Source organism: Cladophialophora psammophila, assembly GCF_000585535.1.
Source record: "Cladophialophora psammophila CBS 110553 chromosome Unknown aczJe-supercont1.34, whole genome shotgun sequence".
Lineage (NCBI taxonomy): Eukaryota > Fungi > Ascomycota > Eurotiomycetes > Chaetothyriales > Herpotrichiellaceae > Cladophialophora > Cladophialophora psammophila.
Genome location: NW_006912955.1, coordinates 86,654 through 108,414, shown reverse-complemented (window position 1 = coordinate 108,414; position 21,761 = coordinate 86,654). Strand labels below are relative to the sequence as shown.

Here is a 21,761-nt window from a genome sequence, read left to right as displayed (position 1 = left end):
CTTGGGGGGGCCTGGGCAGATGCCTTGGGGCCTCACTAGCCACTAATGACAGTTAACAGACATCAAGTTTTGGCGACAGTAGCGAGTAGCGAATTCACTCGTTGTGCTAGTTTAGGTTTGGCGAAAAGTCATCCATCTGGCGTCCATCCCCCATCCTGCATCCTGGCTCCATCCATCCTCGTCACCTGCGACAGCGACTTTTTCTCGCTCTCTGCTCTCTTCCTCCACGATCCGCCCGTCACAGCTCCGTATGGCTCTCTGAACCGCTCTACCGTGGGCACACCTCCCTCGCGACTATATTCTTCACTCTTTATATTATCTGTTGCTCGACTCTTACCCCCCTCCCCCCCGGTGGTCACTGCCCCCCCGCGCTTTGTGCCTGGTTGACAAGGCTAAACAGCCACCGACAAGCCTCATCGCAAAGTGGGCTGGCCTGGATTCCTCCACGACGCGCCCGGTTGGCGCCCAATTACAAGTCACTCCTCGACTCCCATCCAAAGTCTTCAGTCCTCACATAAGGCGCCGTTGCATAGTCTTGCTCGAGCTAGTGTCAGCCTTGATTGTTCCCGTATTCCTGTCCGACCAACGCATACATCCCACATCCCCAGACTCATCCTCTTCTCTCTACGCTCTCTGCACGGCCTAAGAGTAACAAAGTGCTCTGGCTTCTCTCCCTGACACCATCGGCGGCCTCCTTGACCTCCTCCTGTGTGCCTTTCTCATTGACAGCGCTGTGTCACCCCTGGTAGAAACCTCCAACCTGACCGCGAACCAGACTCGGCCCTCGTTTCCTTTTGCCTGTGTCACCACCACCTCCCGTGACCCGGGGCTGACCAGAGCCTGCCTTCCCGATCTCCTCTCTCATTCCCTGCCAGCTCCCGCCATTGTCTTCCACGCAGTTCATTCCAAGAATTCAAGACAACTCCTCATCTCCCCACGCCCCCTCGTTCTTTCGCAACACCTTGCTCCTCCCCTGTCCCGAATGCGTTGATCGGGTTCCCTCAGCCTGAGCGTTCCATCGCTCACCGAACCCTGCCACAGCCATGAATCCGCAGCACTTTCAGAACATGGTGGGCGTGGGTCGAGGCATGCCCAATAACATGCAACAACAAATGGCCATGGCAAATCAGATGGGCGGGCAAATGGCGGCACAAATGGGACAGATGGGCCAAATGGGCCAAATGAACCCCAGGCCTGGGCAAATGGGTGCGGGAATGGCAAGACCTATGCCTCCGCAGATGGCGGGACAAATGAGCCTGAACCACCCTTCGGTCCAACAGCACATTTTCGACATGTTGAACTCTCAGGGGCCTTTCACCGGCTGGCAGGCCAACGTTCACATCCGCGAACGAGCCGGTCAAATCAAGTTACTGGTCGACTCTCTCCGTCTAGTCAGACCCCCGGTTGAGCTCCCTCGTGCAATCGAAGTCGCCCTGCAGTTCGAGCGCAAGTGTTTCACTCAATCTGCGAGCAGAGACGATTACATTCGGGAGTGCAGCGAGAAGCTGGGGAGGATCCGTGACCAACGCGCTCAACAGTTGAACCAGTCCGCCGGCGTCATGCAGGGTATGCAGGGCATGCAAATGCCCAACCAGAGCTTTATGCCACAAATGCAATCCAACCAGCAGATGCAAAACAACATGCCCCTTCCCCCACACTTGCAGCAGCTGCAACAGGGGTTACGAAGCTCGCCTGTATTTAATCAACCCCAGCCGATGATGAACCAAGCGAGCCAATCCGTTGCTAACCAATCTATGGCGGCCATGATGCCCGGCAATGTCCAGCAGAAGCCGATTCAGCTTCCTGAGTTGACTCCGGAAGACAATAAGGCTATCAACCTGAGAGCGGCCGAGCTGGCAAAAAGCACGCCCAAGGAAGAGATGCGTGATATTGTTGAGAAGATGAACCCACAGCTGCGTCAGAACTTGGCCCAGAAGGCCGTCGATCCTATCATTTACTATTTTCGTATGCTCGCAACCAAAGAGTTCCGACGACGAAAACAAATGGAGGCAGGAATGGGTGGGGCCGGAAATGTTGGCCAGACGAATAATACTGCCAGCATGATGGGGCAGATGCAAAGTCAGTCAACTCAGAACTCGATAGGTCAGGGGATGACTGCGAATGCCAACCCGCTTATGGGCGATATGGGCCGCTTCCAGGGCCAGCAGGCCGAAGGACTGAGGTCTCAAGAAGGGGGTGAATTGGTGGTTCCCGCCAGCAACACGCCAGGCATGATGCCCGACCAGTTGCGTCTTCAGCAACAGATGATGGCTAACCAGCGCATGGGACAACAAAACCAGGCCAACAACCCAGCATTTATTGCACAGCAGCAGCGCATCCAACAAGCACAGGCTACCAAGATGCAGCAGGCCCAACTTCAGGCACAGAATCAGGCACAAGCGCAAGCTCGCGCTCAAGCTGCGGCTGCCCAGGCCCAGGCCCAGGCCCAAATGGCTGGCCAACGTCGCGACGTTCAATCCATACCGCAGTCCAGCACCCCCTTATCTGCCATCAATCGGCCAGTTGGGACTAATGTTTCCGGAGCTAGCCCGCAAACCGTCCCCCGTCCTGGGTCTGGAACTCCGATGATGAACCAACAGATGCAACAGATGAATGGCGCAGTGCAACAGGGCCAGCAGCAACAGCAGCAGCTGAATATGCAAGAAATGCAAAAGCGCGAACAAGCACTGGCTAGCTTTCCAGTACCTCTCCAAGCAATTCTCCGCCAAAAGCCACAGAGTGAATGGCGTAATATCCTACAACAGTTTCAGCAGAGTGGTCAAATGAGGAGGAGCATATCACAGCAGCCACAGGGGATGCAAGCGCAGCAGCAGCAACTGCAGCAACAGCAAGGGCCAATGACTCAGATGCAGAATAATGCATTCGTTGGTGGCGCTAACATCGGTGCAATGCCCATGCAACAGTCGTTGTCAGCCGGAGCCGTTTCTCAACAGGGTCAAGAAATGGCCGGTTTGCAGTCTGGTAACCAGGGACAAATGCAACATAACCAGCAGGAGATGATGAGGCAACGCCAAATGCAGATGCAGCAACAGCAAAAGCAACAGCAACAACAGCAGCAGCAGCAACAACAACAACAACAGGGGCAGCCACAGCAAGGACCTCCAAATGCCCAGGGGCAGCCACAAGGCCCTCGTCAACAGTTGACGGCTCCACAGATGAAGCTGATGGATCAGCAGCCGGTTCCCCCGACAGTCTTGAACAATATAAGACAGCATGCTCAGCTGCCCGAAATAAGGACCTGGTATCAACTCAAGCAATGGCTGCTTTCCAATCAAGTTGCGAATTGGCCGATACCTCATGTATTGGACATCCAGGCGACACATTTCGCCCACATCATGAAAAATCGTGGTCAGAATCTGCAACAGCAACAACAACAACAGCAGCAGCAGCAGCAGCAGCAGCAACAACAACAACAACATCAGCAGCAGCAGCACCAACAGCAGCAGCAGCAAAAGCAACAACAAAATGCCATGGCGGGTCAGCCTCCAGGACAACCGACCCAGCAAGTGCCTCAGTCTTCGATGCAACCTGTCCCTGGTGCGGCTTCTGGTGCCTCTCCTGGACTAATGCCATTTCGGACTCTGACCGTGTACGATATTCAGAAAGTGCGAGCTGCAAATCCTCGCCTCGCGGGCATGCCGGACGAGCAAATCAGAGCTTTGCTAATCAACCGACATCGCCAGGTGCAACAAAAGAACATGCAACAACAAGCTAACCAACAGGGCATTGCTGTGGCACACCCTTTAATGCCACTACAACCAGGCCAAGCAAACCCTCCGGGGCAGCAATTTGGAATCCAAGCACCTGCACCAAATCAATCTCCGGCGCAGGCTCAACAGCAGGCTCGGCCGCCTTCGGCCTCAGCGCCAGGACAACCCCGGCCACCGCAGACCCCGGCGCACCCTGAGAACAAAAATTTAAAAAGACCCAGCGATGACGAGGGGATGGAAATGCCAGTTACAAACAAACAAATCCAACCACAAACGGACGGCAATAAGCCTCAAGGGTTTCAAGCTTTGACGAGGGAACAGTTCAATGCGTTGGATCCTGTAAAGAAACAGCAGTACATGAATTATAAGCTCCAGCACGCCGCGATGCGAAGAATCATGGAACTTACGAAGGAAGTTCAAGCTAGCATGCCGAAGCTGCGAGCCATCACCAACATGGATGCCAACGGGAGAAAGCGTATGACGGACCTCTTGACATCCGTCAATGTGAAGAATATGCTTGGCAGGTTCGACTCGTTTCTTTTGGCGTTCTATCGCATTGAGCCGAATGATGCAGCCATCAAGCAATTAGTCCTTCAGAAGATACAGTTATTCTCACAGTACAAACCGCAGTCGTTGCAAAACAAAACTTTCGAACCGGCAGACGCCTTCAGCATTACTGCTGACAACGCAGAAGGGATCGTTAGCAACATTACTGCAAAGTTCCAGCAAACTGCCGCTCAAATACCAAACAACAAAGCGCGCCCACAGCCCGCACAGCTCACACCGGAAAATCTCAGTTTGTTGGAAGCGCAGGAGAAAGAACGGAAACAATCTCTTAAGATCAACCAAGCTCCTCCTGCTCCCACGTCCACACAACCACCGTTTCAAATTGGAGATCCAAGAGGGCAAGGTACGCCGAGGTACGCCACACCAGGACTCAAACAAGAGGACCTCAAGCTTCCCACCGATCCCAAGCGGCGAAAGAAGAACCAACAGCAACCTGCAAGTGCAACCACCGCCACACCTACTGTTGTGACCTCACCCCAGACGACCAAAACGCCCAAACCTGCCGAGATGTTCAAGTGTCCCGTCAATGGGTGCGAACACCAGCTCAAAGGATTTGCAACTCAAGCCGAACTTGACCAACATCATAATGTGGCTCACAAGCTGGACATGGAACCTGTCACCGATCCTCTTGCCTTTCTCCATGATTCCCTGCGCTCTGCCTTCAACCTAGACGATAACCTCAAGCAGATCAAGAAGAACTTCCCTAAGCCTGAAGGCAAAGCAGCAGGTGTGAACAGCGTCAAGGGTGAGAGCTCCGCGAATACCCCTGTACCAATGTCCAAGATTCCCAGTCAAGGCCCTGCAGGCACGTCTACCAAAGACAGTGACGTCAACATGGATGACGGTGACCCGTGGAAACACAGCAACATCACATTGGATCAACTCCGTGTTGCCTTTGGTGGCGATGATTGGGACGAGCTCTTTCCGTCCGAGGAAAAGCTGTTTGATCAACAGTCCAAGTTCTACGAGGCCTACCGTAACACCAGCGAACGGTGGCAGAAAATCGTCGAGGGCCCAAATGGAGCTTTGACTGATACATCGACCGAAAAGTCCAAGAGTCCGGAAATCGTCAGTGACAAGGAAGGCTCTGCTGCAACCGCGTCGCGTGAGGACAAGAAAGAATCAGCGAAGAAGGCGGAAGACGATCAGTGGAAGGTCAACCTTGATGGAATTGAGGGCCTTGATCTCAGCGGTTTTGGAGACATGTCCCCATTTGAAAATATCGGTGACCTGGACGTCGTCATGGGCGAGGACGGTTCCCCGTTCGAGCAGGTCGAAAAACCACAGTTATCGACCGAACAGAGACATCTCCAAGCTCTAGGAGTCGACCTTGAGCATCCAGAGAATTGGACTAAACAAGAGAGGGCGCTGGCGGAATTTCTGTTGGATATGTGAGCCGAGCAAGGTATCTTGTTGAAACCCAATATCTACATCGTAACGTGCTTTTTGTGTATTCTGGTGTTTTGGGCGGCGGAATGGTGAGGACGAAACGTCAAATTTGCGACTTCTCTATCAGCATGGCGTCCTGTGGGTCAACGGATCCTAATGGGAGGCCTGGATGGCTCGATGTGTTACGACTCTGACGAAGCTTGCAGGGACAGCACACTGCCCTTCTTGAATTGCGAGAGGGGAGAGTGAATGGGAGGATGTTTATCTGGAATTGATCTTTCTACACGGGAGCGGGTTTGTACATTATGAGATCGACGCCGGAGATCGACTTTCTGTCTTTTCAGATACCTCGGGATCAATCAGCATGAATTTGTTTCGAATCATGTTCGATGGAATGAAGGATTGGGATGGTTATGGATTTGGATGACAAAAGAATACCCGGGTGGAAATTGCGGCCCTCTAACTAAATCTTGGACTTTTTTTGAAGTACCACACTTTCAGGTACGATTCTTATAGGGGAGTGTGAAATACAGAGTTTCCAGAACCGACGAGAGAATCTCTTGTTCAGCAGAGTAAATGCTCGATCATCGGCGGAGGAAGTCAAGTTCGATGCTGCCCCTATTCTCGTCCAATCTTCCTTCGATAGAGGAAAGAGGAAACTCTTCCAGATAATATAAGTACAGTAGAAAGACACTATATAGCGAGTGGTATGTAGTTACCATCGATGTTCTATAGTGAGCCAAGGAAGAGGAGGGGGGAAGACGAAGAGAACATACTGTACGAACAGACGAATAACGAACGTCAGCGTGAGTTTGTGTCTGCTGGAATAATTCAACTTTTTTTTTGAGGCCGCCCTATATTATACGGAGCACTCTGTATCTATCCGAGACTTTTGCTCGTTGTTGTCCTTGCTCTGCATCTAGTCCGGTATTGCTTTAGTCTTGTCCTCGATTCGTTGTCCTGAATCTCGCTATCCAGGAGGATAAAGAGGTGATTAGGGTAAACATCAAACGAGCATAGTCCTCAGTCGACTTGGATGCTGCGAACCGATACCGCGCATACATTGGTAGACAAGGAGTTGATCACTCAACCGATCAACCAACCAGCTGAGAAAAGTCACCACGTTAATCCTCGCTACCGTCGTCGTCAGCTTCTCCCTGGATATCATAGCCATCATCGGCAGTCGGTTCCCGTCCGGTAAAGCGGGCCGCATCCTCTCCTTCAACGTAGTCGATACCGCGTTCTCGTAGCTCCTGGATCTTGCTCTGGCCGACGCTCACAGTCTCGAAGCCTGGGGGCAAGCGACGACCCGCCCTGTTCGCAAAGGTATTAGTTTGCATGCAAATTACATGGGGCCATCATTGCAAAGAAAAGCGGAGGGATGGATGGAAGGGCTAAACAAGCAAACTTACTTGAGGAAATCCAGCTTGATATTCCGCGCCTTATCCTTCAGCTGCACCTGGGTCCTCCCTTGCAACAGCGGCCCGTCTTCGTGTACACTGTCTTCTTCCAGGATTCTCGCCCACCTCGTCCCGTATAACTCAATCATCTCCATCAATCTTGTGGTCTCCTGTTCGGTATAAGGTCTGCGAATTTGCACGCCTCCTCGAGTGGGCAGTAAATCGCGGGTCATGCGCACCCTCGCTTTGGCTTCCCGGTTCACATCGGCAATTTGGGACCGAGGTGGTTCCAGTGACGGTGCTCTGGACGATCTGAGGCTCTCTGGCTGGGTCCGGGTGGGTGCGGTCGAAGGAGGTGGGTGCCGTTCAGCTGCTGGGATAGGTCGAAGAGGTGCTCGACTTGATGGTGATCCCTGTGTACCGGATCTCGCTGGCTGTGATAACGAGACCGGCAACGTGCGACGGGAGCGTTCTGGTGACTTTGAAGGTGCTGCTCGGGCCCGTCTTGACGGCTGACCTCGACTTGCAAATTCAACCGTCCGGGATCTGTCAGAGGGATGAGCAAGCTCATCATTGATTGCTGTGGCATCTTCCTCTATGGATGGCAACCTCGGACGAGTCGACCCTAATGGCTGCTGGCTGGTCTCATGACTAGCACGACGTCTCTTTCTGGCTCTGCTGTCCGTCTCAAATTCGTCATGGTCATCATTATCTTCCGCCCTTCGAGGCCGTGGACGCTTCGGAAGCCGGCGGGGTGGAGAGGGAGTATCTTCGTCATCAGCGGGTTCGCCCCATTCGACCCTTTCTGCCCCATTTTGCCGGTCGAGCAATGATGCCTTCTTCGCTGTCCGTTTCTTATTTTCCTTGTCGCTCTGCTCAATCTGTCGGCGGACGGTCTCTAAGACTAAGTTTGTTTGCTGGGTCGGGACGATCTCCTCGTTGGACGCACGAGCTTGAGCAAGCCTTTGTGCCTGATCATCATCTTCACCCACGGCTGTTTCTTGAGTTTCCTCTATAACTGGTGATAGTGACTGTGAGATCTCAAGCTCTGATTCGGGCGGACCGCAGTCAACGTGATTAATTTTGGCACCGGATGCGCGGACTGAATGTTCAGCTCTGAGAGCCTTTAGTCTGTTGATGTTGGCTTTCATGGCTTTCCGCGACAAACCCCCGGCCGCCGCCCTCTGCGTCAGTTGTGTAGGTCTGATATTGGCATCCTCAAGCTCCTCTGCTTTAATATCGACTGGGGCTGGTTCCTGCGCTTCAGTGCTGGGAGTCGCTAGCTCCGACCCCTGCGAAAACCCGTCGGATAGAGCTGCATCATCCTGAAAATCTTCGGCATAAAGCAAATCGATGAGCTTGTCCATGCCTCCTCTCGACCTGATCATTTCTTCTAGCTCGTTTTTGCGAGCCACGCTCCACTTGACCACCTGTACAACAAAATTGGACCAAGGAAATTGCTGTTCCAGGGCCTCGATATTGATCCACGGACGTTTCTCCGTGTTGAAGTGGGATTTAATGGAGGACATTCGTGCCATTGCTTTCGAGTGCGTCGCTTTGTCTGATGATCCCTTGATCTGATTGCTTTCGTCGCAAAAGACAGCTCCAAGTAATTCATCCGGATCAAATTTCTCATCGTGGTGCTTAATCGCGACTTCTCTGATGTAGAATTGCGTTAGAATTTCAGTGTGGATGTCGAATGTGTCTTTGACCGTGGCGGGCAGAAAGGGGAATGAGGCGAGATCATAGAACGGTTCCGGGAAGTTGTTGAACATAAAATCGAGGTAAGAGTGACGCTCATCTAACGAGGGGCTGAATACCCTGACCAGCTGCAAGGCTAGATTCGCCAAGTAGAGGACACCATCAGGGCGCCATAGGCCATTGTTGATCTCTCGCAGTTCAGCATCACCAAGGATTTTACGAACGATGAGTCCTGGAAAGATAAAATCTGGGCCACCTCCGTATGCTTCCTTGGTGGTGAGGAACCGCTTCTTCCGAGACAGGAATCTTCGGTGCAGCGAAGGATCGATTTGCAGCAGCTTCGAACAGATGTCCGCTAGCCTTGTTTCATCAGCCCCTAATATTGAGAATAATTCGATTGAATTATTGCGTAAATCAATCAAATTCTCGATAATCGCATCTCGGTCCAGGGCATCCAACAGACTCTCAAAGGATGATCCTGTAGAAGTCGCCTCAAATGAGGCAGAAATACTGCCTTCAAGGCTTTCGGTTTGCTCCGATACCGGTTCCGCTTCAGTGACAGTAGGCAAAACCTGATTAAGGTCTTGTAGTAGTTGTTGCGCTGCCGTTGCTTCTCGGCTTGATGACCGTGTTCGACTTTTGTTTTGATCTGGTAGCGCGTCGATAACAACACTGATCGAAGCGGCTTTTGGAGGAGAAAGAGGCGTGTCCTTTCTGCTGCTTGATCGTAGTCGAGGACGAGGGGCCATAATAGGTCGATGTCAAGACGCGTGAAGCGTGAAGCGCGAAGGGTGAAGGATGAGATGTACCGAGAGCTGGTCTTAGGGTTAGTAACCCTAGACGGGTGGCGTGGGTGAATTAAAGCTGCAGTAGCGCCGAGTAAGGGAACATGAGCGCAGCCTTGGCTTGGCATCGGCTAAGTTGACTATTACGGAACGCCAGAGCCTTGCGGAGTGCCGAATGTCAGGCGACTCGAGCGACTCCAGCGCGAGTGGCAATGTATCTACATCTTGTAAACCCCGCTATATCACACATACCAGTTCACCAGGGGATCACGTAAACTACCGAGAATGAACACACAGCATTATCAGCCCAATGGATCGAGCAACTCATGACGCTCAATGTATCTACGTGCGCATATATGCCATAACGACGGAGAAATACATGCCCCTTGGACTGATGTTGAACCAACTGTCAACCCTTTGCAGCTCCAATATTCATACCATCTAGGCATGTCTCTGCAGCATTCACTGCCGCAATTGGCCTGACGAGACGGGTTGAGCGGAAGCGCTGAGCGCCGGGCCTGGAGCTCCTCCAAGGACACCTAGTCCCCGTTGATCTTGCCCATCTCTCCGCAATGTCTTAGCGAAGGATTGCGGGGGTTATGGAGTTCCACCTATCGAGACTCAGACTCCACCACCCCTACTGAACACTCAAAGGGCATAAGTTCTGGAACCCTCAGTTGGTGGGCAGTGCCTTGTGATCTTGCCGATCTGGCAACAGTGCTCCAGTTATCGTTCATGATCATGTCCTCCATATTGCTATTGTTGGACCAAAGTCAGCACCACTCGATCTTAAACGAATTCTTTCTCAGTGTTAAAACATCATCTGGCACTCCTGCGTCGGTTCGTTTTATTAATCGACTGAACCGAGATATTCAACTAGGAGCAGTCCTCTGTGCACGATGTCTCGCCGCGAATCCGTTGGGCGCCTTAGAGCGGCATCACAGTCCGACTCTGCGCCACCAAGTGTGAAAATGGTATCTTGCGCCGTTCTTCCTCCACGCCTCCCCCCAGGCATGGCTCCACACACCGGCATTGGCGCGTCAGAAGCCTTCAGCTTCGATGAGGCCCTCACTTGGGAGCACAACAGTTCCGCGCACGAAGAGGAGCCTAGCCGGCGAAGGAGCTTCTTTCGTAAAGTTGGTCTCACCACACAACGCAAAAGACCCGACCCAGAAGATGATCTGCCGCCGTTCGTAATGCGTCAAATTCCCTATCCTACCTGGCGGAAGCATTATGCAAAGGACAAGGACGGCAACTACAGAGGTACCCATGCTCCGGCAGAAGATTGTCTTCTCAAACCAGAGGATGTGCAAAAATGGCGACTCGGCGATCCTGTAACGAAGGCGGACAGATGGACTCGAGGCAGAGAGGCGCTGCCTGTTTATTCGGAAGTACACACCGAGGGCGCCGCACCAGAGTATCAGATCGACTGCGTCAACCCAGACCAGTCTCCAGCCAATGAGCGGATTGTGGCTCCGGAGGATGATCGGCCCCCCGAATACTTTGATGCAACTGACCTGCGCGCGAATTCGCAGCGGCAAGCCTCAAGCGTTTCACCCCAACAGCGCTTCCATCCTACCGCGACATCAGCACCGAGGGCCATTTCACCATATCAAGACCAGACGATCGCTGGTGGGAAGACGGCTGCTGAGATAGTCGAAGAAGCCGGAAATAAAGGCAAACCGAAGTTGACGTGGAGACAGAAGCTATCCAAGGGTGCCTCGATGACTATGGGTGCTCCAATGCCCGGAACAGGTGTATGAAAAGACTAGAGCCGAGTCGGGCTCGTGTCATTTTTGGAAGCTTCTACCGTGAGGGACCTTACAAGCGGAGCCTCACTAGGCATTGCTGGGTTGAGTCCATGCTCTGGTGTCAGCTATATGGCATGGTAGGACGTTCGAACTTGTGGTCCGAGCAGACAGCCGACAACTCCTTTGTTCCTACTGCTGCATCTTGGCTAGCTCTGCATTTAGGGCCCGCAGTCACCCACTCCGACCATTTCTGGTTGTGCTGTCCTTCGCGCGGTTGTGGAATGTATCACATGTCAATTCATTTACCACCCAGGGATGTAATAAGCGTCAATATTCACCTTGCACTGCATGAAGAGCGCCATTCAAGGGGAGGACAAAGAGGGACAAAGAGGGCTCCAATTGCCGGATGACCAAGCAATAATATCCCACAGTTGCCAACACGGCTGGCGTGCAGATCCTTGCCATTTGCAAACCTACTGGCTCGATCGCAGGCCCCAGACAAGTTCCCGGATCGTGAAATAGCTCACGATCTCCGTGAGGGAGCAAATTCGCCTCGGACAGAACGACTAAGACATTATGTAGGCGTACGGTCACCATCTGATGGCTCATTGGAGAAGATGGATGAAATCATGTTCATCTGGATGTAAGGGTTGTTTGCTATGAAGGCAGCGAACCTGGGCAATACCTGTGGATACGAGCTCTTGGCCCCTTACCAACCTATCAACTTGCGCAATTGATTGGGCATGCCCTGCGCTGGGGCCCCAGATTCGATCGATGTCCTCTTACCTATCCACCTGGGCAAAATTGGCGTCGTCTGCCCACCTGATCGTCTACCTATTGCGTTGACTATCAAGGTGGGCCTGGGAACCTTACCTGGAACCTCCATGGGTTCTTACAGTTGAATTTTGCAGCTATTAGGACGTTCGAACGGTCCCCTCATGTTTCGGGAAAAGCTATAGGTTACTGGTCCTCGCTTTGCAACAGAGAACATCTCGAGCGATCATGCCTCAAAGGTGCACCATCCCTCACTTGATGCATAAACACGATGCTGGTTCCCATCTTTGGCTGACCCTGACGCCCGATTCCTCCAGCCCTCGACCTACCCCAGCCCATTCAGACTCACTTGCTTGCATTTGAGCAGTAAAAGCATAATTGCTTCGAAAACGAGATATCCATATTATAGTTCTTCGGAAGGCCTCAATAAGGATCTCCTCCATGGCCCCTTCATGCAGAACCATCAAGCGAGCGTCGCATGGTAAGGAAGTGCCCGACGAGCGCTCCTCGATGACCATAAATCAAGAGACCAAGCCGACCATAGACTGCCAGGCTAGGACCCATATTCAATCTGTCAGCACTGAAGCTTTTCAGGGGCAGTCACACCTGGTCACTGACAAAATTAGGCAAGTAACGCTCCGCCGACTCCGGAAGGCTCTGTCGACGGTTCACTCCACTCGTCCCAACAAGAACAAAGAAAAATTCTCGAATCAGTTGTCGGACAATGGAATCGCTTCGCCCCCATTTCGCCAGAAGAAGATCACGGCTATATGACTCAAATGCACATTGGCTTTGAAATAATGTACACTTCTATGCAGCGACGAGGACAGGATGACAGTTTGAAGCTCCGTGAAGGGCTATTCGCAGAATATCTAGAAAAGCAAGAGGTGACGAGGAGCAGGAGGGAGAGGGAGGACGAGGATGAACGCACGAGAATTAAGGAAGAAGATGACTACGGGCTCGAGCGAAGATCAGAAGAGGACAGGAAGCTAATCCGAGAAAGAGAAGCGGAGGATCAACAAATACGCGTGAGAAGAGCACAAGAAGATATGAAAATACTTCATAAAAGGAAAGAAGAAGACGGGAAAAGGTTCCAATTGACAGAAGCCAGCCGGAAAGAGAAGGCGGAGAAGAGGCGGCTAGAAGATTTGGGAGATCGTGGAGAGTACGAAGCCAATAAACGAGTCACATTAGAAAAGCTTAGCTCGTTCGTGGAAGACGCCACGGACGCGGTTTGCGAAGGCCTGGCGAGACCCAGAGCAGGTGGGCAAGACCAAGGACAGCCAGCTGAGGCTACAGCCCAAAAAAAGAGCGGCATGGAAGAACCTGAACAAAGACCAGGCCACGGCACATGACTGGATATGGCTCGTCTCTGAAAGACTGATGAAGTCCTTCGCCGTCTCAACAGGCTTAGACTGTTACATGCCTTGTGGCATCCCTGAAGCAGTGCACAGTCCCGGGTCTCTTCTTCGTCACGACTCAGATGCCGGCACCATTGGCACGACGACTGAGATTGGCGAGTCTGTCTACGCTTCCGGCATCTGCATCAGGGGCAAATGTTTACGGTGGACGATCTCCTCTACACATTGGCGAAGTCATCACGCAAAAGCAACGACTGACTCGTTTTGAAGTCCGATGGATGTGGGTGGATGGTACGTACCGCAGGCATGTCGCTCTTACAGAAAGAATAGCACGGTGTGGTGCAACATCAAATCAGAAGCGTCGGTCTGAATATTGTTGTTGAATTGATGCTCTCTGGTACTCTCTGCGGTGTATTTGAAGTTGGAGGATCAGTTACAACTGAAATCCCGTTGATAGATAGGGTGGTGTGGATTGCTTTGCTGCCTTTTTCTCTTCCTTGTAACCTCGCTGAGCTTGTTCGAAAGTAGAGCGATTCTCTACTCGGGAAATAGACATGTTTATAGACCAGTCACTCGTCTTCAAAGAGCGCCCTCGTGATATATACTAACTTATGGAGCGTAAGCTCTTCTTCCCTACATCCTCATCGAGTTGGTAAAATCTCGACCCCAATCTCTCCACCCTCAAAATGTCCCTCACAAATGCCAGTCAAAAAGTCGTAGGTCCAGACCCAAGTCTGGGCCATACTATCCCGAGCTAGGAACTCCCTTGGCGAGCCTAGAGTCCTTTTCGGATCTAGAACATCAAGTTCCAACGATATCTATGGAACCTAGCAAAGCTGTTTCAGCTCCCACGCTCTTCGTTCTACAATGACCGAAACTGCACGGGGTGCCTCGTTTGTGAGATATCAGCATGCTGTGCAGTGCTTGCGCAAACGCTTTCCAGGAGCAGGACGACAATGCTGACAGTAATTATCTCGCTGTCAGCCGGCCGACGCGAGAAGTGTGCTCAGCCTCACCCACCCCCTTGTCGCCTTTCTACAAGGCCAACCACCACAGCCTTCCCAGATTGAAGAAGTCCGCATCCGATGGCTGCCACCTGTGCATGTTGCTCTGGGCTGCTGCTCCGCCCAAAGTCCATGCTTTCTGGAACGAGATCCTGCGAGACGATCGCCCCGCGCATGGCTGCCTTCTTTCTTCACCATTAATCGAGCCATCTTCTCCCCGCGCCAATGTTCGAGGAAGCTGTTGGTAGAGTACAAGTACCAGATAGGCCTCACCAACCCCCACGACCACGTGAAGCCTGTCAAGCGACACTTCAGGTTACTGTGGAGTGAAGGTATATCTCTCAGCCGTCATCGAGCAGTTTGCTCTCTGAGAACAACCTTCATTGCAAAAGTGGTGTTTAACGATCTCGCCCATGTCATCATGTTTCGTCTTTTTTTTTTTTTTTTTGACGCGTTCAACACTGCATTTTGTGTCTCGTACCTTCTCACAATGCAAACTAACTAATAATTAGAGGCAGGACTACTCACGCAACGAGAAAGGATCGCGTCCACCACCCAGTCTCAAGAGAGCTGGAACACTTTCAAAACGTGGATGTGGACCTGTATCTCCAAACATAGTCAATGTTCACCAAAGTCATTAGAAGTCCGTCAGCGGCAGCTTCCGAAAAGGCTCATCGAAGTCAGCGAAGGAAACACTGTCCGGCTTCGGACCGTTGAGAGCATCGGAGATGCCTATGCTATCGAGTACCTAGCACTCAGCCATTGCTGGGGACTGGGCCCGCGGGTCATTCTTACGTCCAGTTCCGCGGCCAGTCTCTTCGAGGGAGTGGAAATTGCCGCACTTTGTCGCACATTCCAGGACGCCATTATGGTGACGAAGAGATTCTGGGATGAGTTCGCGGTGCGGTATTTGTGGATAGACTCGCTCTGCATTATTCAAGATTCTGCCGAGGATTGGAGACAGGAATCCGCCAACATGGGCGAGATCTATCAAAATGCCTTTTGCACGCTCGCCGCCACGGCGGCAGCGGATGGGCACCGTGGATTCTTTTCTGATCGAGATCCCCGCATGATATCCCCTTGCTCCATTTCTGTGGTGCCAAAAAATGGTGAAAATAGGCCCTTCTACTGCGTGGACTACGAGGATTGGGCGAAGAACGTTTCTCGGGGCCCTTTGAATGGCCGATCGTGGGTTCTACAAGAGCGATTGCTCTCACCTCGCGTGCTACATTTTGGGGCCGACCAGCTGTACTGGGAATGCTCGGGGCTCGAGGCGTCCGAAGCATTCCCAGCAGGGTTCCCTGAAGGGCTCGGAGAGCAGTTCAAACAACTGCTGCCGTTCTCGGGACTACCCCAGATTGAGCAGCAAGGGCCAAGCAGCCGCGGCCCTTACGGCATCTGGGACCAGGTCATGGAAACATACTCGTCCGGGAAACTGAGCAGGCGGACAGACCGACTGGTCGCGTTATCTGGAATCGCTCGCAAACTGCAGCGCCGGCTGATCCAGCACGACACCTACCTTGCTGGCCTGTGGAAACAAGACCTCCCCTTCGAACTGCTTTGGGACGTCAAGATCCCTCCTCAAAAACCCGACGCTGGCCACGAATACATCGCGCCCACCTGGTCATGGGCCTCTCGTCTGGCGACGGTCCCCTGCGAAACTGAGACGTGGGCTTCGGCTGCCACGTTGGTGGACATCACGGGCGCGATGGTGGTTCCCCTGGATAACGACCACATGGGCCAAGTTCGCGGTGGCTATATCCGGCTGTCTGGCGTGCTGGCACGCGGCACCCTCTCCCGAATCCACCAGCCTGGGTCTCCAACCCCCGGCCTCGCCTTGAAGATCGGCGACCGCACAGTCTCCTCTGCGATCTGCCGGCCGGACGACGGATTCAGCCCGGCCATCCAACTACCTCACGTCGTCTACTGTCTGCCGATCCTGCGCGGCACGCGGAACCTGGTCCCCAGGTACAAAGGTCTCTTTCTCGTCCCATCCGGGCGCCAGGCGCAGTTCCGGCGCTACGGAACGTTCACGGCCGATTCTTTTGGCGATGAGTTCCTGGTCTCGTGTCCCCCTTCGTGGCTTGACACGGGTGATTTGGGCCCTGACAGGCGCTATGAGGTTACGATTGTATGAGGGTTTCATGAAGTGACAAATCCAGATAGATCCCCAGGTGGTCCAGGATCTGACAGTTATCTTCTCTTCTCCAGCTATGAACTGTGCACTGTGCACTGGGACCGAATTCACATACGAAACGTTTTGGGTAAGGGATATATAATAGGGTTGACAGGATGATTGAATATACGAGTATATTATTTGCAAAGGGACGCCGGGTGGAGTTAGATCCAAACAAGAAGGGAAGGAGACCGTACGAACAACGATTGCCAGCGTCCATCTTTCTTATCTTGCTTTGGATAGGCGAGGGTACGGAAAAAAGAAAGAAACAGCCAAAGAGAGGCTTCGAGAAGAGGATTGGCGGTCAAGGAAGGGTTCTGAGTGATCTAAGGAAAGCTCCAACCATTCCACGGCAGTCTGTTGTCAGTTGGCCCTCTTGAGCCAATCTATACCCACATTTCGCCTTCAATGCTTGCGTCTCGAGGTTCACTCACTTGTGTCATGACGTCGTCTGAAGCTTCATCTCTTACCATACTGTGTTACAAAGCCGTGTAGTAGTACCTCGACACTCACGCTTCTCCAGGCCTTTCCGCTCCGGACAATAACTGCCACTCTTCTGTTCGGCTCGAGGCTGGCCGTTTCCAAGGAGCGCTGAGACGGTCACCAAACGACATGGTCCCAGGCCCTGGCTCCATCGGTATCAGCTCAGGTCCGCCATGAGAGGCTTTGCCTTGGTCGCTTAGCACTTCTCTCAGCCCACTCAGTTCGTACATTACTATTGCCCGGCAGACCAAAGTCGAAGACAGATACCTCGCCACCACAGCTGTAGCGTCGCTGGTGGAGATGAATATGAGACTGGAAAAGACGAGTGTTCCGTACACAATGTGTAGGACGGTTCCGGTAGCCGTGAACCAGGAGAGGAAAATGTAGAGATATGTCTCTTCCTTGATCTCCAGATCTGCTCCTTGTCTCGAGGCGGATGGTGTGAATTCTGCACATATTGTCTCCCAGAGCCCCGGTGGCTTCTTCGCACCAGGCTTAGTACGGATTCTGGTACGACAGTGGACTGACCAAGTGCCGAAGAAGTGCACTGCAACGGCCAAAAATGCCCACAATGCCGGCAGATATGCAGTCTCCGGGGCGAAAGAACAGATTGTTTGGATGCAGATCTCGTAGCTCACGAAAGCCACGTTCACGACCGCCGCGGCTGCCATGACATACTGGAAAATCGAGACCCCGAATCCCTTGAGTAGTCCCATTGGCTTTATTCTGACAGTTTGCGGCTTCCTTTCCAGCAGTTCTTTCGTATCGATGTAATCGAAAGTGCGGATTGGCGAGACAGCTGGGGCCCCGGCCGCGAGCAGGAAGGCGAGGAAAGGCCGCCGCAGGGCGACAAGGCCAACCTCTACTGTGGTGGAGCCAACCAGGCCTAGAGTTGTCGGCAACAGGCCCAACAAGACTGCAGCGGCTGCCATGTTGGACTTGCGGGTTTCGTTCAGGTTTTCCAATATACAGTCGATGACCGGCGTAACGTATTCGCTCAAATAATCTTTCGGGGCGACCTTGTGCAGGTAAGTTTGATACTCCGTTTGGCAATCATTCTCCATGATTTGCTCAAACACATCCCGGAACTGCCCATACCAATGCTTGAAATGTACGGCAGCCGTGGACGTTGAAATCAAGGAAACAAACACTAATAGACAGAAATGCAGACGCAAAACCATCTTGAATTAATAATCTGACATTTGGTAGTGAGTCTCAGTCCTCGATCGGAAAGATTTCCAGCGGACGCTTGAGCATATATGCGTGGAGGACAAGCAACATGGTCGCCCCGTCCCGTCCGTTTTGGACTTATTTTTGTCGGTGGTGCGAACAAAAAGAGTGACAGGTCTCTCGACGGAGTACTCCTAGGTCACTTCGAAGGTCCCCAGTTTATTGGTTACGTTTCAAACCGAGGGCCGGCCACAAGGTAGTTGAATGGCTGCATAGGCGGTTGGCCGCTGCGGGCGCCTGAATTTGCGATGACTGATGTGGCATTGCACGCTTAGGCAGAAAATCGAGCTGGAGAGAGAGGCGGGCTCATGAGGCTCTGGGACACAGTGTGGGCAAAAATCGCCCCCAAAGCTCAATCCAGGAAAAGGCCAACCCCCGCCCACTGTAGTGGCTGTTCGAGGCAGTGTGTGCTCTGTAATGGGCTAAAGGGCCGTTAACGTCGTGAGTGCCGCTGTCCATGGGTGTGCATGGCTGAATAATAGTGCTCTCCACCACATCATCCATTCTCTCGGCAGTGGAGAGACGATGTTACTAGAATGCAGGATCGTTACCATCTTCAGGAAGAGCAAGCCGAGGACGGGGCAGTGTTTAGATAAACCTAGAGCAATTGTGCACGAAATGATAGAACGTTTCCTCGATACGAGACATGTGGCGCTTCAACGACTCGTCGAGGAGAGGGGGAAAAGTGAGGTGGCTGGGAGTGAAGCATCCACAAAATTGACAATTCTCTCGCATCGGTCTCTCGCACAACCAGCCTCCACATCAACGCTTTTCTCGCTTTTGACCGTGCACCACTGAGTTGACTCTTCGCATGTGAAAACTGTTTTTTCGAGGTACGAGGTAGAAGTCTTCGATAGCTCACTCCCGATACCAGACTTCAACTGATGGCTGTACCACGTTCTCGGATTCATTTGGACTGTCTGGGGATATGGGAAAGGAATTACCAGGGTACGTTGCTGTTGTGCACTGCGGGGACCCTGCGACAAACTTCAGTTCTTGGCACCGCTTCTGGTGGGAATGGGACTTTCTTTGGAGCCAAATGCTGTCTTCAGGGTCTCTTAACATGAAACAAGCTGCCCTTCCTTCATCGTCGGTACATTTTATTGATATTTATTGGCAGGGTGGGTGATCAAGAGCTCAATACTGCGATCAATATCCAATGACGTGTCTGGATGAGCATCGCCTGAATTTTGTCGATTGGAGAGGTGAGAGAGGCGGCAAGTATGGGAATATTGGTCCGCCGAGTATCATCTCACGATAATAACTCAATGCCGTTCCTCAGCTGCGTTTGATTCTGGCTCCGCGTACGCAGTGTCGACCGAATATGACCACAACTGTAATAGCAGGCGTAATCTGCTGTGTTGCCGCTGAAGAAGCTGTTGCGAGCTTCTGATTGCTGGTAGTCTGGGCCAAGGACAGCTGCGTTGATGTTTCTGAAGGCGAAGTTATTGGATGGCCCTTCTGGGAGGGTGGTATTATTCTTTTGCAGAGCAGTTCTGATCGGCTCCTTTCTCAGTCGCGTCAGGTCGTCTTCTCTGCTTCCTCAATGACTGTGTGGCATCACAGCCAAGGTTCCAGGGTTTAGACACGAGGGTTCTTCAAACCGGACGTTGAAATCCGTCTGTATGAGTCGCTCACTTCTTCTTGGCCAAACTCGCCATCCGAGCCGCCGCCCTCAGAAGAGTGACTGTTCCCTCGCGTTCTTTGTCCATCGCCTTGAGCCTCAGCATCTCGACCAGCTCTATCTGATCTTCTTCGGCAGACCTTTTCTTCCTCCGTCGCTTTATATCACCATTTCCACATACAACCGTCCAATCCGGCACATCTCTATCCACAGTAACCCCAGCACAGATCTTCGAGTGTGATCCGATGATGACGTTTCCAATGATTGTCACGTGAGATTCAATTAGGACGCCTTCGCCTATCGTTGCTCCGGCATGGACCTGTGAGCTTGGATGGATGTAAACGCCATCGTGGATGACAGTTTTCACTGGGTCGCGCTCCTCCTCATCGGCTTCCTCAGCACCAGCCTGATTAATCAACGGGCTAGGCTGGTTACTCCCGCTTCCAGGGGCACCAGAGGCTTTGGAAGTCGGATCAGTGGCGGAACCGCCTGAGCTCGGAACAGGGCCACCGATAATACACTTCTCAGAGATAATACACTTGTCGCCGATAGACAGCGGTCCGTGCACAGCAATCAGCTGAGCCCTGGGGTGCACCAAGTCATGTTCACCGACTGCGATGGCGTGCGTGCCGCGGACGTAGGCACCTGGGTCGAGATGGGTGGTCTGCCCGAGCGTCACAGGCGGGCGTGTCGATCCCGCTGAGGTTGATTGGGATGCAGACTGCGGAGGGTTCGCTTGCGTGCTCATCTCATTTATTCTTGGACGTGAGGGAAGGAAAAGCAGAACAAGGGGCAGCTTGGCAGGTCTGATGGGCTTGAGAATCTTTTCGGGAACGCGTCCTTGCGCGTCCCTCGCAAATTTGAGGCCAACGGCACTGACGCGTCTGACTCGCGGCTCACGTGCGCATTCCCCAGAGCAGGTTGAGCCTGCTGCTTTTAGGCTCCTCTTGACCTCCACCCTGTCAACTCTTTCTCTCACCTTTCACTCTCGCTTTCACCCTTCATGTTGGATCGCCTAGTTCTACTACAAACGGCGATTCTTGCAGCGCCTCCTGTCGATTTATTCGAAGTGCTTAAACTTCGTAGGTGATCTGCTGGTCCATCACGACATCTACCACGGCATAGAGAGCAGTTTCTCACCTGTGGATACCGACTTGCTTCTCACTTGCACCAAATCGTATGAAGCGAAAACGACGCCGAGGCGCAAAATGAATCCTCTGAAATGGTGACTATATATAGAGGATATAAAATCTCAATCTTGTCGGAAATGACGGCCTCCCACAAGGGGAATTGAGTAATGGCTCGCCGATGACCCTTGGCACACTTTTACGGCAATGGACAGCTCTTGCCTTTGCTTAGCATTGGAGCAAGCATACGAACATCTCCCCCTTAAAAAGGGATTTCCATGGAAGAGAACACTAGTGAAAGAACGTCGTCAAGCCTCCGCCGAACAACAATAGACAACATCGAGCTTATTAAATTCCTTACTCTACTCTTGCCGTCTGGATAGGGTCCAATGAATCCTGGAAACCAATCAAAGAACATGATGAAGCCTATTGAGATGCGAATATTTTCACGATCACGACCAGATAAAGCGTTCATCGCCATGAGAGGTGAGCAACCAGGACGGATGTATGCTGTTACAAAGATCATATCAGCAGTCACCACAATCAATATCTTGGCAATTTTATTTACCAATGATCGCCCCAAAATGATGAACCACCTTCTAGATGCTCGACATAGCCTCTAGGCGTAAAATCAGCAACGCCAGGTACACGGGACAAG

General features: G+C 52.4%; 7 protein-coding genes across 7 annotated transcripts; 4 read left to right on the top strand and 3 right to left on the bottom strand.

Annotated features, from left to right (window-relative positions):
* Positions 1 to 1,043: 1,043 nt before the first annotated feature.
* On the top strand, positions 1,044 to 5,693 carry A1O5_12453 (uncharacterized protein; the record flags this gene model as incomplete). Its single annotated transcript, XM_007753022.1, has 1 exon — positions 1,044 to 5,693. The coding sequence occupies one exon, from the start codon at positions 1,044 to 1,046 to the stop codon at positions 5,691 to 5,693; it is 4,650 nt and encodes a 1,549-aa protein (XP_007751212.1).
* A 1,118-nt stretch (positions 5,694 to 6,811) lies between these two features.
* A1O5_12452 (uncharacterized protein) lies at positions 6,812 to 9,537 on the bottom strand (the record flags this gene model as incomplete). The annotated part of the gene is made up of 2 exons (XM_007753021.1): positions 6,812 to 7,001; positions 7,100 to 9,537. The coding sequence occupies 2 exons, from the start codon at positions 9,535 to 9,537 to the stop codon at positions 6,812 to 6,814; spliced, it is 2,628 nt and encodes an 875-aa protein (XP_007751211.1).
* Positions 9,538 to 10,586: 1,049 nt separating this feature from the next.
* On the top strand, positions 10,587 to 11,336 carry A1O5_12451 (uncharacterized protein; the record flags this gene model as incomplete). The annotated part of the gene is made up of 1 exon (XM_007753020.1): positions 10,587 to 11,336. One exon carries the CDS (start codon positions 10,587 to 10,589, stop codon positions 11,334 to 11,336), a length of 750 nt encoding a protein of 249 aa, XP_007751210.1.
* Positions 11,337 to 12,898: 1,562 nt separating this feature from the next.
* A1O5_12450 (uncharacterized protein) lies at positions 12,899 to 13,453 on the top strand (the record flags this gene model as incomplete). The annotated part of the gene is made up of 1 exon (XM_007753019.1): positions 12,899 to 13,453. One exon carries the CDS (start codon positions 12,899 to 12,901, stop codon positions 13,451 to 13,453), a length of 555 nt encoding a protein of 184 aa, XP_007751209.1.
* A 692-nt stretch (positions 13,454 to 14,145) lies between these two features.
* On the top strand, positions 14,146 to 16,600 carry A1O5_12449 (uncharacterized protein; the record flags this gene model as incomplete). Its single annotated transcript, XM_007753018.1, has 2 exons — positions 14,146 to 14,191; positions 14,976 to 16,600. The coding sequence occupies 2 exons, from the start codon at positions 14,146 to 14,148 to the stop codon at positions 16,598 to 16,600; spliced, it is 1,671 nt and encodes a 556-aa protein (XP_007751208.1).
* Positions 16,601 to 17,148: 548 nt separating this feature from the next.
* On the bottom strand, positions 17,149 to 18,186 carry A1O5_12448 (uncharacterized protein; the record flags this gene model as incomplete). Its single annotated transcript, XM_007753017.1, has 1 exon — positions 17,149 to 18,186. The coding sequence occupies one exon, from the start codon at positions 18,184 to 18,186 to the stop codon at positions 17,149 to 17,151; it is 1,038 nt and encodes a 345-aa protein (XP_007751207.1).
* A 1,800-nt stretch (positions 18,187 to 19,986) lies between these two features.
* On the bottom strand, positions 19,987 to 20,724 carry A1O5_12447 (uncharacterized protein; the record flags this gene model as incomplete). The annotated part of the gene is made up of 1 exon (XM_007753016.1): positions 19,987 to 20,724. The coding sequence occupies one exon, from the start codon at positions 20,722 to 20,724 to the stop codon at positions 19,987 to 19,989; it is 738 nt and encodes a 245-aa protein (XP_007751206.1).
* Between the last annotated feature and the right edge of the window lie 1,037 nt (positions 20,725 to 21,761).